Source organism: Littorina saxatilis, linkage group LG4, assembly GCF_037325665.1.
Source record: "Littorina saxatilis isolate snail1 linkage group LG4, US_GU_Lsax_2.0, whole genome shotgun sequence".
NCBI lineage: Eukaryota > Metazoa > Mollusca > Gastropoda > Littorinimorpha > Littorinidae > Littorina > Littorina saxatilis.
The window spans coordinates 13984236-14000946 of NC_090248.1; the positions used below are offsets into that span (position 1 = coordinate 13984236).

The following is a 16711-nucleotide window of genomic DNA, read 5'->3' on the forward strand; positions in this document are numbered from 1 at the left end:
CGTGCAATACGATTTTAGAACTTCATACAAATGTGTCACATTGTTCGGCGCGAGCGAGGTCAAAGGTCGGGAGGAAAGTAGTCCTTTGCCCAAATCGGAATCTGCACTATCATATATTTTTTGGAGTCCATGATGTATTTATTGAGCTATAAAAATACAACATATATACCCATACTGAAGTAACAGAGACAAAGAAGGGAGGTCATGGGATATATATATATATATATATATAATATCAGAAATATATGTATAGGTTACAACACATGCCTGAGTGTTTGTGTGTGTGTGTGTGTGTGTGTGTGTGTGTGTGTGTGTGTGTGTGTGTGTGTGTGAGTATGAGTGCGTGTGTGTGTGTCTGACTGAACTACTGGATTTCTGCAGGCACCACAACAGCCATGATATAATGTCTGCATTGTAAGTAGTCAGGCAGTTGAATTGTGGCATGAGTTAAAGATGAAAGGTGCTTTTATCCCATGACATAGTCTGTACAGAGCTGTGATGGCTGACATGATGAGTTAGATGAGAAGGATTGTGCCTAGAAGGTGTAACTTCATAAACCGTAAAACATCGATGTCAACAATGTTACAGTAAGATGATAAAATCTAATAAGTTTGTCAATCTTATAAATCATCAAGTGCAGTTTAGGTGAAGAATGTGCACAGATGTGGTTTCATAACATAAGACAAAAAAATGAAAAGGCTGTACTGGTTAAAATAGCAAGTCTAAAATCAAGGCATGCAAGCTCAACATTGTTTAAAATGTACAAAAGGCATAAAACAAAGGTACACTCAGCTTTTCAGCACAAATGTCACTTCCGCACATAAATCTATTTACAAAACACTCTACAGTCATATTTAAAAACACAAGCACAAGACATTTAAAAACGGAGTGCTGGCCGGACCCTAAAGTGCATCCAATTAAACAAAATTAACAAACAAAACTATGTTTTTAACTGAAAATAAAAGATGCAACACAGACTTTAAAACATTTAGCAATTGTACATCTATGCTGCCTTTTAATCATTGATCATTTTTAACTGAGAAAAAAAAAACCAAGCACCAAAATCTGAGCTCTGTTGTTTAAAAGTGATACTCCAGAGCAGTGATTCCTGGCTAATACTAATAGACACCCCACTACCCCACCCCCCACCCCTCCTTGCCCCACCCACCTGATTTAAAATAAAACTTAACAGACAGTTGCCAGTCATCTTAAATCTTTTTCGTGTTTACAGTATATGCAAATCTCTAACTTTTCAAGGGTGTACCCTTACTCTTATGGCCACAGCCTGAATTTCTCGCATCAACATTGCCTATATACCTACCGCTACTGATAGTAACTAGTCCACACATTCTCACATTGTAGGATCCATACTGAGACAGGTTAGGACAATTTAAATTAAGTAAAAACGTCACGACTGGACAGTACGTTTTCTGAGCAAAAAATCAAGTTTTACTCTTTCGCGCCAAAGCTGTCAGGATGTCTTAATTACTTTAGAAACGAGTTCATTAGAAGTTGTTTCAATTGCTCATTTAATCACATCAAGGAATCCATCCATGCAGGGCAACTACTCTGAATGGCATCTGCCCAGCAGGCATGGAAATTATATCCAGGGTCATTCTGGCCTTTTCATATCAGTGTTCTTTCTTATAATTTCAGCTGTGTCTTTGCCTGGCAAAAAAAAAAAGATTGAAAAAATGGACACAAGTTCATACATTTCAAATCAGAAACTCAGTTGTTTCTTCGCCAACAGAATCCCTCATTGTCAGCTCCTTTCCAGAGTCGTTTCTATCACATTGTAATTACCTTGTTGTGATCCCCCGCTTCCCCCGCAAAAAAAGAAGATATCTATTATCATTTCTCCAATAAAGAAAGCAGGGCCCAGAAGTCTTGCCACTTTCAAAAAGGCTCACACGCTTTTGCCCTTGCATCTTCAAAACCATCATTTCTTGGGTAGCAGACACCCATTCAGTAATGGTTCTATTTCGAGGCCACAAAGGGCATCAACAATTTTGCATTGGGAGAATTTTGTTTCTGTGCATGCAAACTCTTTCTTCAACTGATTTTAGTATCAGAGAGGATTACATTCAGATATCAATCGCAAGAGTGAAATAGAAAAAAATACTAATGATAAATCCTCCTCATCAAGCAGTTGAATCCCTCAGGGTAACTCTGTCTCTAATGGCGTTGTTTCGGGAAGGACCCGAGTGAACTACATCGAGGGCTCTGACCGGGGCTGACCCTGCCCCTTGACCCATGTAGTAGTCCACGTTGGTGGTGTTTGGAGTGATGGCGGCACGGTTGTGTAGCGGTTGCTGTGGGGTGGAGGGGGCCAGGAATGCCGGGTTTGGATCCTGATAGTCCAGCACTGTTAGAAAGATCGAGAATTGCAATAAAGTGAACTTGTTTGCTGACCAATAAAAATAAAATGAAACATGTTCGCTTCGTGCACAGCTGTGTATAATACTACCCGAGGAACACAAAAACGACTGTGCCTGTTTTTACGAAAAAATGCGGTAAACGTACTAAAAAAAGACAACAGTATGTGAGAGTTATATACACACACATGCAAGCACGCACCCACACACAAAGCAGCAATCACAAATCATTAAAGGCACACAAACACTCACTAGTATGCGTTTGCGTAGGCAGGTCCCCTTTCCCGCTGCGGGTGGTGACTCGGGTGGTGGTCTTACGGGTGACCTGCGAGTTGTCCTCAGGGCCTGGGTCTGTGGGGTCAGGTACATTGTCCGTCCACAACACCTGGGTGGTCTGCATGCCCGTGTCGGGGTCGGCAAAAGACTTCATGGCCATGGAGCGATGCCCGGGGCCCGGGTCTGGCGGGGCTACACCGGCAGCGATCAAGGCCATATCGGGAGGGGAAGAGGGGTGGGTTCCCGGGCGGGGGGAAGCCCCGGGGGTGGAGGTATAGTCTGGAGCCCCCGGGTGGCCTAGCCCCCCACCACCCCCACCCTTCCCCTTGCTGCCCTTGCGTTTCGGGGTGCGGGTACTCTGCATGGCGAAGGCTGTGTTCTGCATATCGCCGTCCGCTGTGGGCACGCTCTGCACAAAGTAGGCACCCTGGTTGGCCGGATGGGTTCCACCTGCGTACTGCGGCATCTGCTGGTAGGCGTAAGCATAGGTCTGCTGCCCGGGTACCATGGGGTACATGCCGTAGGGTGCGAAGGGCATGGGAGGCATGAACTGCTGCTGGGCTGGTCTGAACTCCCCGGGGTATTGCTCCTGGGAGGTGGGGGTGGTGAACACGGGGTCAAAGGCCTCAGGGGGCAAGGCCATGGGGTCAGGCTCCTGACCTTGACCTCTGTGCTTCTTGCGCGACTTGGGAGAGGTGCTGCTGCGCTTCTTGGCGCGAGGGGAGTGAGAGGGGGAGCGGTGGGGCCCGCTGAGGTCGGGGATGCTGGAACGGACGCCAGCGTTGAGGTGCATGGTGCTGGCGATGGTGTCCACGTCTGCCTCGCTCTCAAACCTACATCAAGGGGTCAATAATGTAATATTCACGTGTTTGTGGTATGAAAGAGACGAGAGAGATTCCATCGCTGCCACCATGTAATATTGGCGTGTTTGTGGTATGAGAGAGACGAGACAGTGAAGATGAATAATGGAGACATGGCACATGTTAGAGTAGATCCATTTATTATCTGACAGGAAGTGACCAGAGTTGTTCCAGTCACAGGAGGGTTGTCTCCCTTGCGTCGTCTACTAGCATGCATGTACGATGATTCAACAAATAATAGTTATTTTAGATGGAGAGGGGGGTTGATTTATTGATTGACTCATGTTTACTACAGAGAGGATAGAGATTTTATGCACAAGTCTAGTTCTTAAAATTGTCCTTACGACTCCACAACACACCCACATAAACCGCAAAACACCAACGGTATGTGATGTGACACTTGCATACAAAATTGAACTATTAGAGAGAGAGACAGACAGGTTGAGGAAAGGGGGAGGCGAAGGGGGAGGGGGTACAGCAAGCTTTATCAGAAAGCCTGTCCTAAAATAGAATTTGGTCAGTGCTCTTCTTGGCTGCTTCATTTTCACCATGTCCCCAGGTATAGTAGTGGAGTAATAGTGCAGTGGAACCCCTCATTAAGACCCCCCAATTTAAGACTCCCTCCTTTTTCAGACCCGATTTTCTAAGATTTTGGGAGGTCTTAACTCATTGTCTCCCAGGTACGGATATATCCGTACCCACTCATTTGGCTCTATCTGACCAGGTACGGATATATCCATACCCACTCATTTGGCTCTATCTGACCAGGTACGGATATATCCGCACCCACTCATTTGGCTCTATCTGACCTGGTATGGATATATCCGTACCCACTCATTTGGCTCTATCTGACCATGTACGGATATATCCGTACCCACTCATTTGGCTCTATCTGACCAGGTATGGATATATCCGTACCCACTCATTTGGCTCTATCTGACCAGGTATGGATATATCCGTACCCACTCATTTGGCTCTATCTGACCAGGTACGGATATATCCGTACCCACTCATTTGGCTCTTTCTGACCATGTACGGATATATCCATACCCACTCATTTGGCTCTATCTGACCAGGTACGGATATATCCGTACCCACTCATTTGGCTCTATCTGACCAGGTACGGATATATCCGTACCCACTCATTTGGCTCTATCTGACCAGGTACGGATATATTTGCTCAGACTGTTAGCTTCAGTCGCTTCCTGTAAAGTCGATCTAACGCCTGCATTCCAGCGTGTTGATACACAGTTTCTACACAGTTACTACAATTCTGAGTGACCTGCTGCAGCACAGCTGGTCTTGGCTAAAAAAAACTTGGTCAACACAGGTGGGGTAGAAAGTGTCAAGGGGGGTTCCACTGTACTCCCCTCCCCCCCCCCCCCCCCCCCCCCCCCCCCCCAGCTGACGTCCCGGCTAACTTGCTTTAACAGGTAACAAACTGTTCAATAAATAACAACAACAGAAGAAGAAGAAAAACAACAAACAAACAATTGAATTTGTGTGTGTGTGTGTGGTAAATTCATTTATACATCAAGGGTGCACTGTAAAAGCTGCCCTTTCAGGTAAACACAGTTAATACTTTGTATACAAATATTTCCTGGTAGAAAACAGGTTAAACAGTTTCTCTAATGTGGCCAAATTCTTGATCTAATTGTTCAGTTTAATGATGGTTTCATCAGTCTTAATCCAACTTCTGTTCTTTCGCAGACACCGGCGATCAAAAATTGCCTCTTTCTGGCAACATCACAATCAGTGTTACCCCATTATTCGTTCCTCAATCATTTATGCACATAAATCGCGACAGCTGAAGGCATACACTGCAGGCTCATAGAAATACATGAAGGTGCAAGGGAAACAACTCTTCCCTTATATCTCACCTCAACCGTTCTTCAGTCTTTGTCTGTATCTGTGCCTGCGTGTGTGAGCGCATGCATGGGTATGTGTGTGCGTGCCCCCCCCCCTCCCCCCACCACCAGCAAACACACCGCCTTCCTCACCTGTTCAGTTTAGACTCCTCGTCATCAGTCGTATCCTCCAGAGGTGGTTTTTGGAGACTGTCATCATCAGTGGACCCTGTCCCAGGGTCGTCGATAACAGTCTCCTTCCCTCCTCCACCTTCTCCCTCCCCTCCCTCTCCTCCTGCGGCCGAATTCCTGGAGCGTCTGGAACCTCGGCTTCTGTTGCTGCCACCCTGGTTGTCTTGACGCTTGCGGAAACGCGGAGAACGGTCTGCTTCTGCGTCGTACGGTTCGTATGCGTGCGAGTCTCTCTGCCCTGTAGGTCCGTCCTGTCGACGGCCTGAGTTCTCGTAGTTCTGTCCCCTGTACGTGTCTCTCTCCATGCGCGATCTTGAGGTTGTTTTTTGAGAAGAAATAAGAAGGTTACAATGGGGAAGAAAAAACAAACAATACGATGAATGTGACTTCATTTTGCTGAGATTTTTAAAGAAAAAATACCACACACAAAAAAACCAATGAGTTAAAAAACAAATGCCTGTTCAAAATGACTGTTTTTAACGCTTATATACTTGTTTATTTTTCCTCAAAATGATGACGACACATGAAAGACAACTGTGATTTTACTTATGGTGGTTTTATCAGGTGTATTTTTCATAAGATACAGTGTCGGGCAATCAGCTTTCTTCAGTATGGTTATGTTTTAAAACGGGTATTAGGAAAAGTCACAAAACAAAATATAACACAATTTCCACTCTTGTCTTCTGCCACTTATACACAGAAGCAACCATCTACAACAATGTGTGAAGACGATACTTTCACACTTTTTAGATGAAGGACCTTTAACATGCGCATACCTCATTTCCACGTTACTGTTGGTGTCATTAACTCTCCCGGCAGCTTTGCGAGGCATGCCCTGGCGAAAATTTCTGTTGTTGCCATCATTGAGACCCGTGAGGCTGGACCATACTGCTGGATCCTGAACAAGAATACAGAAAGAAGACAGTAGAACCCCCACCCTTTTCAGACCTACAGGAGCTGAGAAAATCAGGTCAAAAATTGAGATGGTTTTAAAACTGACATGATGTAAAGCCTGTCATTTGTATATATATTCCCATGATTTTTGTTTTCTGCTTTTTTTTTATGTGAACGTCCCTGTATACATGTATATGTATGTGATTTGAGTAGTCCCTCTCTGGGCGAGGGCTGGTTGAAAAAAGCTTGTTTTTAATGCTCGTGCCCCAACCCTCCTAAAATAAACAAGTTATTTTTTCTCTCTCGGACCTGGTAACCCCAGTTTTGTTTTCTAGCTCAAACAAACTTGGTGTATTTTCAGAAAAATACTCAACAGGGCATTTGAACATACATGATTCAAATATGCTTCACACGCATCAGTTGTAACCTTCACCTTGCTTCGTGGGTCGTGGACGACCCAGAGCCTCACAAAATCGTCTTTATCTAAAAGACCTTTCTATTGCCCAACTTTTGAAAGATTGTCCTTGTAAACAAACAAATAAACGATGACGTAATTTGAACTACACAGTCTGGATATGGAATTACTTAAGGAATTTTACGCTGTTTATCCTTATTCGGATGGAGTGGGTCGTGCACGACCCAAAATTAGCAAAGAGGCAGCAAAACGTTTATCCCTATTCGGATGGCGTGGGTCGTGTACGACCCATACTTTAAACATTGAATCCTTCTTTGGAAAGTATGGGTCGTACATGACCCACATCATCCGGACTGAGTAGTCCAAAGCGTGATCCGATGAAGATTAATTAATTTTACCACTACATTTTAGATTTAAAACAAATGCTTCTTTCAATGTTTACTGACAAAAAACTAATCATGTGTCAAAATACTGGATCAGCTTCAGGATGCACTTGTGAAGAAAAGTAGTCTGGAATTGTTCTTGTAGTATTTTTTTCCAGCTGACCATACTGATCGTATTCGAGACAATCATACGTACAAAATACAGCGAAATCGTATGGGTTTCCAGGTCTGCTCTTGCTCTCTCTCTCTTTTTTACTTCATTTTATGTGTGCATTGTAGTAGGGACTAACTGTAAGAAAGGGCCATATGGACCTAATGCTATCATCCCTCCGTAATAGTTCTCTCTGTCTCTGTCTCTCTCCAAAATCATAATCCTCACCACAACCACCATCAACAACATCAGCAACAAGAACAAACAATGAAAACAAACAACATGAATATCCTACATCATAGTTGATGCCGTTCTTCAACTGCTGAGTGGAGGAAGTGGTGGACATCTTCTCCAGGTTGCTGTCCACGCTGCCTTTGGTGTAGGGCGCTCCGGACACCCCCACCCCCGCCCTTGTCCCCCTCCCCCCGCCCCAGGTTTTCTCCCCGGGGTGGATGAAGTTGTGGATGTAGCCGGTACAGCAACACCAGCAGAGGATGATGGCGAGAGCGATGAGGACGACCAGACCGACGACGATGCCGATGATTGCTCCTGTGGACAGTTTGTCCAGCCCCACTGCTGTTCCTATTTCATTGCCGTCCGCTAATGGTACAGATAAGGATAAGATTCCATATAGTCTTGTGAGGCTACCTTCATGGAAATTCTGGCTGCCTTCTCACTGGAGAAAGCGAGCTGCCATACTGTACGGCGCTACCCACTTTTTATTTTTTCCTGCATGCGTGTATTCATGTTTCCAAGCCCTGAGACTTTTAATGTGGACTTCGTTCTTGATCGTGCCCATGAATGCACAGGGGGGTGTTCGGACACCGAGGAGAGTCTGCACAAGGTTGGTTTGGGGAAATAAATCCTCGCCCAATGTGGGGATACATTAGTGACAACTGGTTTTGAAGCCAGCGCCGCTACCGACTGAGCTATTCCCCGCTCTTCTTCTTCTTCTGCGTTCGTGGGCTGAAACTCCCACGTACACTCGTGTTTTTTGCACGAGTGGAATTTTACGTGTATGACCGTTTTTACCCCGCCATTTAGGCAGCCATACGCCGCTTTCGGAGGAAGCATGCTGGGTATTTTCGTGTTTCTATAACCCACCAAACTCTGACATGGATTACAGGATCTTTTCCGTGCGTACTTGGTCTTGTGCTTGCGTGTACACACAAAGGGGGAAAAGCCACTAGCAGGTCTGCACATAAGTTGACCTGGGAGATCGGAAAAATTTCCACACTTAACCCACCAGGCGGCCGCGGCCGGGATTCGAACCCTCAACCTTCCGATTAAGAGGCCGACGTCTTACCACCCCGCCACAGCGCCCGTCATTTCCCCGCTCAAATCAAAAGTCAGTTTATTACATTTGTTTGTATGCTTATTGTAGTGGTTAAAACAATAATGTGTAAAAGTCATGTCCAAAGATATCATTTGCATGAAGTTTAAGATCACTACCATAGCTTGTTATGGATTTTGAATATGTTTATCGTCTATCGTACCATACAATTATGGATTAAAACACAGTATAAAGCAGCCGTGGCATATCACATCATTAAAATTTAAATAACAATATAACACAGCATGTGAAAACATTACAAGGTGTACACAACGAGAATAGTTTTGCTTGACGTCCTTGCAATGATACGATTACGACGACATATATTTTAAGAGTGAGCTATTTCTTGTACTCATATGTATGTCTGTACAATTATGAAGATATATGCTTCACGGCTAACGTATGTAACACTCGGTATTGCCCTCATTAACTTAAGAGAATACTTTTGTGATAGAGTGCCCAAAGCACAAAAATCACCTTTGGAGGCAAAGCCAGTCAAACAGGATTGAGTTCTTAGAGCTAATTTAATAGCCCTATAAAAACTGCTATGGGTACGCAGAGGTTCCCAAGAGCATACCAGGAGACAACAGCAGTCGGACCCCATCACAAACAGTTCTCTACAATTGACAGGTGCCTAACCGACGACTGACGTACAAGAAACATCGAGCTACTATAAATAGCCCACGCTCAAGGCTGGCAGACAACTCTGTCAGTACAGAGCTGCTGTGAAGGGGGACTACTGCATCACCCTGTAACACTTGTTTCTCACCATAAGTTTTAATGGTGAGTGTAACAGCATAGGCAGTCTGGTAGAGAGTCTGAGGCCGACTGAAGCGCACGGTTGCCTGGCGACCAGTCGTATAAATGATGTCCGTAGAACCGCTCGAGCAGCCAAGCTGACGCTGAAACATATACTCAGCTAAATAAAAATAAAAAAGCGCACAAGACCCGCAAGCAAAAATCAAACAGCTGTGAACAGAGTGAGTCCGGCTTCAAATATGAGCACGTCTATTTCTAACACCTTATAAGATAAAGGCCAAGTCTCTGTGTGTCCTTATAAACAAGTAATTGAATTTTATTTTTGTAATACACCTTTAAAAAAAAATTTGTTTTGTTAAAATTTGTGGTGGTTGTGATAATATTGCGGTCAATAATGATGACGACAACAACAATGATGTTGTTGTTGTTATGGCTGCTGTTGATGATGGTGATGGTGGCCTTACCAGGTAATTTCCAGTGTACCCACGTCCATTGAAGATTGCGAGTGACACGCTGCAGTCTTCAATCTGCAGCTGCTCAACAATGATCTGCAGGCGATACCGACCATCTGCAACCTGCACACACACAAATCTCTACTGTTCAAAATGGGAATTTTTTTCTGATTTAACGCCACAGATTGACAATAAAGTTAAATTAGCGGAAAAAAAAAGAACCACTCTGCCCAGAAAGCAGTCAAAGTGATGCGGGAGTGAGGCTATCTTCACAATCAATCTTCAGTCAAAGTGATGCGGGAGTGAGGGTATCTTCACAATCAATCTTCAGTCAAAGTGATGCGGGAGTGAGGGTATCTTCACAATCAATCTTCAGTCAAAGTGATGCGGGAGTGAGGGTATCTTCACAATCAATCTTCAGTCAAAGTGATGCGGGAGTGAGGGTATCTTTACAATCAATCTTCAGTCAACCAGCTCTTGCATTTCAGTCGTGTTCTGCGAATCGTCTATTTTTTTTTTAATGCACGTGTGCGTGCAAGAGTATGTGTCAGTGTATCAGACAGACAGAGGGAGAGAGAGAGAGATGGGGGGAAAGAGAGTATGTGTCAGTGTATCAGACAGAGGGAGAGAGGGAGAGAGATGGGGAAAGAGAGTATGTGTCAGTGTATCAGACAGACAGAGGGAGAGAGATGGGGGGAAAGAGAGTATGTGTCAGTGTATCAGACAGACAGAGGGAGAGAGATGGGGGAAAGAGAGTATGTGTCAGTGTATCAGACAGACAGAGGGAGAGAGAGAGAGATGGGGAGAGAGAGTATGTGCGTGCGTGCTTTCTCTTTGTATCCATTGTTCTCTCAGTTGCTGTCGTTGTAACTCGTTGTTGTTAACAGTGCCCTGTTGCAACATATACCCATTTGAACTTCAAAGCTAAACACAATGACTTTCACACTTTAAGTATTTTTTATGACAAGAATTTCCCACTGCACGCAGGCAAGTCAGCACACATGGGGATTGATGAAGATGGTAGGGGCGAGGAGTTGGGGGGTGGGGGGTATGAAGGGTTCACGCAACACCAACACACAGACAAACAATAAAACGGGCGGAATGGCTAACTGGCATAAAGACGAAGCATAAACAAGGATGGTCAAATCTCAAAATTTTAACTCGCCAACCGGGCAAGTAACTTCAAGAAAGTTACTCGCCCACCAGACATTTTGCTGGCCCGGTACATACCACAGTTGCTGCATCTGCAGGGTTTATATGGCTTTGAAACTCGATATTACAACCAAAAGTGTTGCATTGGACCAGAATTGTCACTGGCCAGCCAGGGGATGTAGCTCAGTCGGTAGTGCGCTGGATTTGTATCCAGTTGGCCACTGTCAGCGTGAGTTCTTCCCCACGTTCGGCGAGAGATTTATTTCTCAGAGTCAACTTTGTGTGCAGACTCTCCTCGGTGTCTGAACACCCCCGTGTGTACACGCAAGCACAAGACCAAGTGCGCACAAAAAAGATCCTGTAATCCATGTCAGAGTTGGTGGGTTATAGAAACACAAAAATACCCAGCATGCTTCCTCCGAAAGCGGCGTATGGCTGCCTAAATGGCAGGGTAAAAACAGTCATACACGTAAAAGCCGTGGGAGTTTCAGCCCATGAACGAACAAACAAAAAAGCACTACACACACACATACACACACAGTTGCCACACATACACCCTAAGTCACCCACAAACACACACACACACACTCTCTCTCTCTCTCTCTCCCTCAACCCACCTCAAAAGCTGACTGCAGGTAGACGATACACTCCAGAGGGGGGTTGGCTGGAGCTACATTGGAGCGAGCTGTTAGTGTAAGCTCAGCTTCGTAGACTGTAATTTCCTTGCCGCATGTTGACTGCCGATCCAAAGCGTCTGCAAACACAGGACAATAAAAAAATATATATATATTTGTGATACATGTGGCCACATCAAAAAGGGGGTTGCAGGTACCACTGTACTGTCAGTCTCAATTGTCATTTTCAAGACTTTTACAAGTTTTAGCTGACTTTTTCATGCATGTGGCTGTAAAGTCGAACCCCCTAATTTCAGACTCAATCCCTAAAGATCCGTTTTTATATTTAGTCAAGTTTTGACTAAATATTTTAACATCGAGGGGGAATCGAAACGAGGGTCGTGGTGTATGTGCGTGTGTGTGTGCGTGTGTGCGTGTGTGTGTGTCTCTGTGTGTGTGTAGAGCGATTCAACTACTGGACCGATCTTTATGAAATTTGACATGAGAGTTCCTGGGTATGAAATCCCCATAGGTTTTTTTCATTTTTTTGATAAATGTCTTTGATGACGTCATATCCGGCTTTTCGTGAAAGTTGAGGCGGCACTGTCACGCCCTCATTTTTCAACCAAATTGGTTCAAATTTTGGTCAAGTAATCTTTGACGAAGCCCGGACTTCGGTATTGCATTTCAGCTTGGTGGCTTAAAAATTAATCAATGACTTTGGTCATTAAAAATCTGAAAATTGTAAAAAAAAATAAAAATTTATAAAACGATCCAAATTTACGTTTATCTTATTCTCCATCATTTGCTGATTCCAAAAACATATAAATATGTTATATTCGGATTAAAAACAAGCTCTGAAAATTAAATATATAAAAATTATTATCAAAATTAAATTGTCCAAATCAATTTAAAAACACTTTCATCTTATTCCTTGTCGGTTCCTGATTCCAAAAACATATAGATATGATATGTTTGGATTAAAAACACGCTCAGAAAGTTAAAACAAAGAGATGTACAGAAAAGCGTGCTATCCTTCTTAGCGCAACTACTACCCCGCTCTTCTTGTCAATTTCACTGCCTATGCCGTGAGCGGTGGACTACGAGTATACGGTCTTGCTGCGTTGCATTGCGTTCAGTTTCATTCTGTGAGTTCGACAGCTACTTGACTAAATATTGTATTTTCGCCTTACGCGACTTGTTTAGAGTTTCTGTTGATAAACTGTGTAAATTTACTCCCATTGTAAGACTCCCTCCTTTTAAAGGCTTAATTTTCTCAGATTAATGAAGGTCATAAAACTAAAAGGAGAGAAAACAGAAGTACTCACTTATGATGTTCAGTTCATGCACACATTGACAAAATCTTATACAGAGAAAGATTGAAAGACAGGCACAGACAGAACACTCAAATAGACACATACTCACAAAGGCAGACATAGACTCTCTTTCCGTCTGCCTTTCTATCGGTCTCTCTCTTTCTCTCACTCTCCAAGCAAAAAGGGAAATTTGAAATTGAACAAAGGGAACCACGTAAAAGGAGTTACTCTGCCTCTTGACGTTTCAAACCTGCATTGTACTATTCCAAAATGAATCAAGTGTGCATTGTAAGCATACCAAAAGACACTGCTCACTTGACAAACACACAAACTCATATATATGCATTACTTATACATGTACAGGTAGGTCTCTTTTTTCATTGCACAACACAATGGACAACAAAGTCAGTGTTGCACAGGTCTTCACAGACTGTGACCTAGGCGATTCTTTGCATTTCTGGCATGGGTGTATGTATATATATCTTAAACATGTTCAAATAAATCAAAGGTTTAACTGTATCTCTCAGAAATATTTACTACCACTACTACTTGAAAGTACTACAGTGACACCCCCCTTTTAAGACCTCCAAAAATCAGAGAAAACTAGGTCTTAAAAAGGAGGTAAATTTACTGTTATGAACAGAAAAATGTGAAAAATCAAGGTCTTAAAAAGGAGGGAGTCTTAAAAAGGAGGTTAATTTACTGTTATGAACACAGACCTGTTTACCCCCATAAGTGTTTTGGAGTAATGCTCAGCCCCAAAAATAGTAATCCTGGCACAAAAATAGTAATCATCCAGCATTCGTCGCCAATTACAACGCACATGACAACTGTGTCTGCGAAACGCAATCATGCACATATATCCATCATTCACAAACAAAACACATCAGTCAGTTTTTGAAGTCATCATAATTTCAAAGAAGATCACATCAAAAGCACATGCATCACTGATTCTTTTTCTTTTGCTCGTAGTAGGCCTTTTTCAGTCTTTCTTTCTTTATTTGGTGTTTAACGTCGTTTTCAACCATTCAAGGTTATATCGCGACGGCCTTTTTCAGTGTGTCAAGCGCTTCTCTACTGTACTTGCCGAATGAGTGAGGGCGAGACTTCACCACTAGAAGGCTCTCCAGCGTCTCATCAGACAGACATGATCTCTGGTCAGTCCTGTGCTTTTTCACCCCATTTTGCCATTGAAATAAACAATGCCAAACATGTGAATTAATAAAAATAATTAAAAAAAGTTAAAAAAATTAAAAAAAATTTATCATTTATGAAAATCGTAGTCTTGACACGGATAGCGGAATGGCGTATTTTTTGCAGAAAATCGTAATAAATTACGCCAAAATCGTAAGGGTAAACAGGTCTATGAAGAGAAAAATGTGAAAAATCAAGGTCTTTAAAAAGGAGGGAGTCTTAAAATTGGGGGTCTTAATCGGGAGAGGGGGGGTTCCACTGTACCAATAAAATGAAACAAACAGGACTTACAAGTATTAGCCTGTGGCAGTGTGTGGGGTACCAGGCACCCAAGGATTATTGCCAAGGGCACCAGGTAGGGCATTCCATCCATGTTGTTGATTTTATTGTTGTCTTTCTTTGCAAAGTAATTCCTGTGCTGTTGTTACCACTGGTTCCCCCTTCCCTTGTCCATTTGATGATGGTCAATGTCAGCTGATCATTTTGGACACAACTCTGCAATCAGTAATCATACAAAACATTATGGAGAGAAAAAAAAGCCATGTGTATTACTGAATAAACCCTGTCAAGAAGCACTTCTTTCAATTGTCATTATTATATTATTGCAATTATCATTATGAAAAGTAGTAGTAGTCTGACAATGCAGTAGTACTTGTACTGTAGTAGTAGTGAGGGGTAGTAGGTGTAGTCCTGGTAGTAGTAGTACTAGAACCATTAGTAGTGGTAGTATAATAATTAATACATTAGCAGAACAATGTTGTACTGAATGTATCTAGCTTACCTAGACTCTAACAAATCAAAAGTTTCCATATTATATTTAACGGAGTGGCTCGGGAACTGTTAGCGAACTGTGCTAGTGTTCGTTAGGTCGTAGGTTCGAGCCCCGCCTTCGCGTTTATTATTTTTTTCTAAACAAATTTAATCTTTTTACTTTCTTTTTTTCCGGGCCCCTCTTAACTCATTGTCTCCCAAGTACGGATATATCCGTACCCACTCATATGGCTCTATCTGACCAAGTACGGATATATATATATATATATCCGTACCCACAGTCACCACATTGCATCTGCTCTCATTCGGCACATATCCACATTCTGCTTTGATTGTTAGCTTCAGTCGCTTCCTGTAACGTTGATCTAACGCCTGCATTCCAGCACGTTACTACACAGTTACTACAATTCTGAGTGACCTGCTGCGACACAGCTGGTCTCGGCTAAAAAAAACACTTAGTGAACATAGGTGGGGTACAAAGTGTTAACTCTCCTTTATAATTATATTCTTCTTTATTCCAAAGCATTTCGGTGATTGAACTGAGATTGCAACAACAAAGCTCATGCGTCATTGATTCGGCATTGACCACAGAATTCGTCCGCGAACCAAGCGGCAACGTGAATCAGACCGTCCCGACACTAGAAGCAGCATTAGGTAAACAAAATGCTGTACATAAATCATTAACATGGAAACAAACAATAAACAACAAACATGTTTCAGTGATGGCAAAACAGAAATTAAATCTGCTTCGTTTCGAGTTACTTCGACCTATGTCTCTGCCTCGACAGAATCTCGGACACCTGCGAACCGCATCTCTTGATCGCTACGGTCAGTCTCTCACAAATGATTAGCCAGTGATCGCGCTGTTGCCGAAATACAAGTCTCTCTGAGTCTAAAAGCTGATCAGCATTAATCTTGCTCCAAAAAATCAAAAACCACATTTCTTTGAATTGAACTTTAGATGAACGACCCATCAGACTTAGAAAAATAAGGTAGCTTGCAGAGAGTGCTGGTCCCCGAGCCTGGGGGTTCCGTGACAGGCTCGTCGGACCTCAAGCCACGGTCTATATATATTTAAAGCGACACTGACAGCTAGTATGCATTCCACACTAATAGTCATATAATACTTTTTAACTGTAGTCTTGTGGAAATGTGCAGGCAGCCTAGGTGGTCTCTAATTGTAAATTTTAAACAGTGGCACAGCTAGGTACGCACATAAACACACAAACACACACAGTGACAGTTGACACACACATCTTAAAATTGTGTTTCTGTGAATCTCGGGCCCTAACAGTAACAACGAACCGTCTTTGCATTGCCTCTCGAACACAGAGTCATTTAAACCTGGTTGAAATTCGTACGTCACTCTCAGGAGGGACCTATATTAGAGGGACCTATATTCTAATATAGGTCTATGCTCTCAGTAATTCATATAATCACAAAAACCAGAACCTGAAAATTTACTTTTACACTTTCAGTTTCAGGAAGTAACAATTTAAAAACAATGCTTCACCGTTTTGAAAGTAAATTGATTTTAAATTTAATAGAATATACCTCACACATATAGGCACACCACGCGTCTAAACTGAAAACACTAACATGACATTCGATCATGATCAAAAACTAAGATTCACCGTTCAAGTTCTCACCTGTAAGTTTGTATTGCATTGTCACCAGTTCGTCTGTTACGGTCGCCATTTTGGCTTCGACCTACTTTTCCACCTGTG

General features: G+C 42.9%; 1 protein-coding gene across 1 annotated transcript; it reads right to left on the minus strand.

Moving 5' to 3' along the window:
- Positions 1–447: 447 nt before the first annotated feature.
- Positions 448–16711, minus strand: LOC138964026 (uncharacterized). The gene is made up of 10 exons (XM_070335900.1): positions 16634–16711; positions 14505–14708; positions 11707–11843; positions 9950–10060; positions 9496–9628; positions 7689–7993; positions 6327–6448; positions 5512–5862; positions 2628–3484; positions 448–2365 (listed from the first exon to the last, which is right to left on the minus strand). The coding sequence occupies exons 2-10, from the start codon at positions 14584–14586 to the stop codon at positions 2142–2144; spliced, it is 2322 nt and encodes a 773-aa protein (XP_070192001.1). The 5' UTR covers positions 14587–14708; positions 16634–16711; the 3' UTR covers positions 448–2141.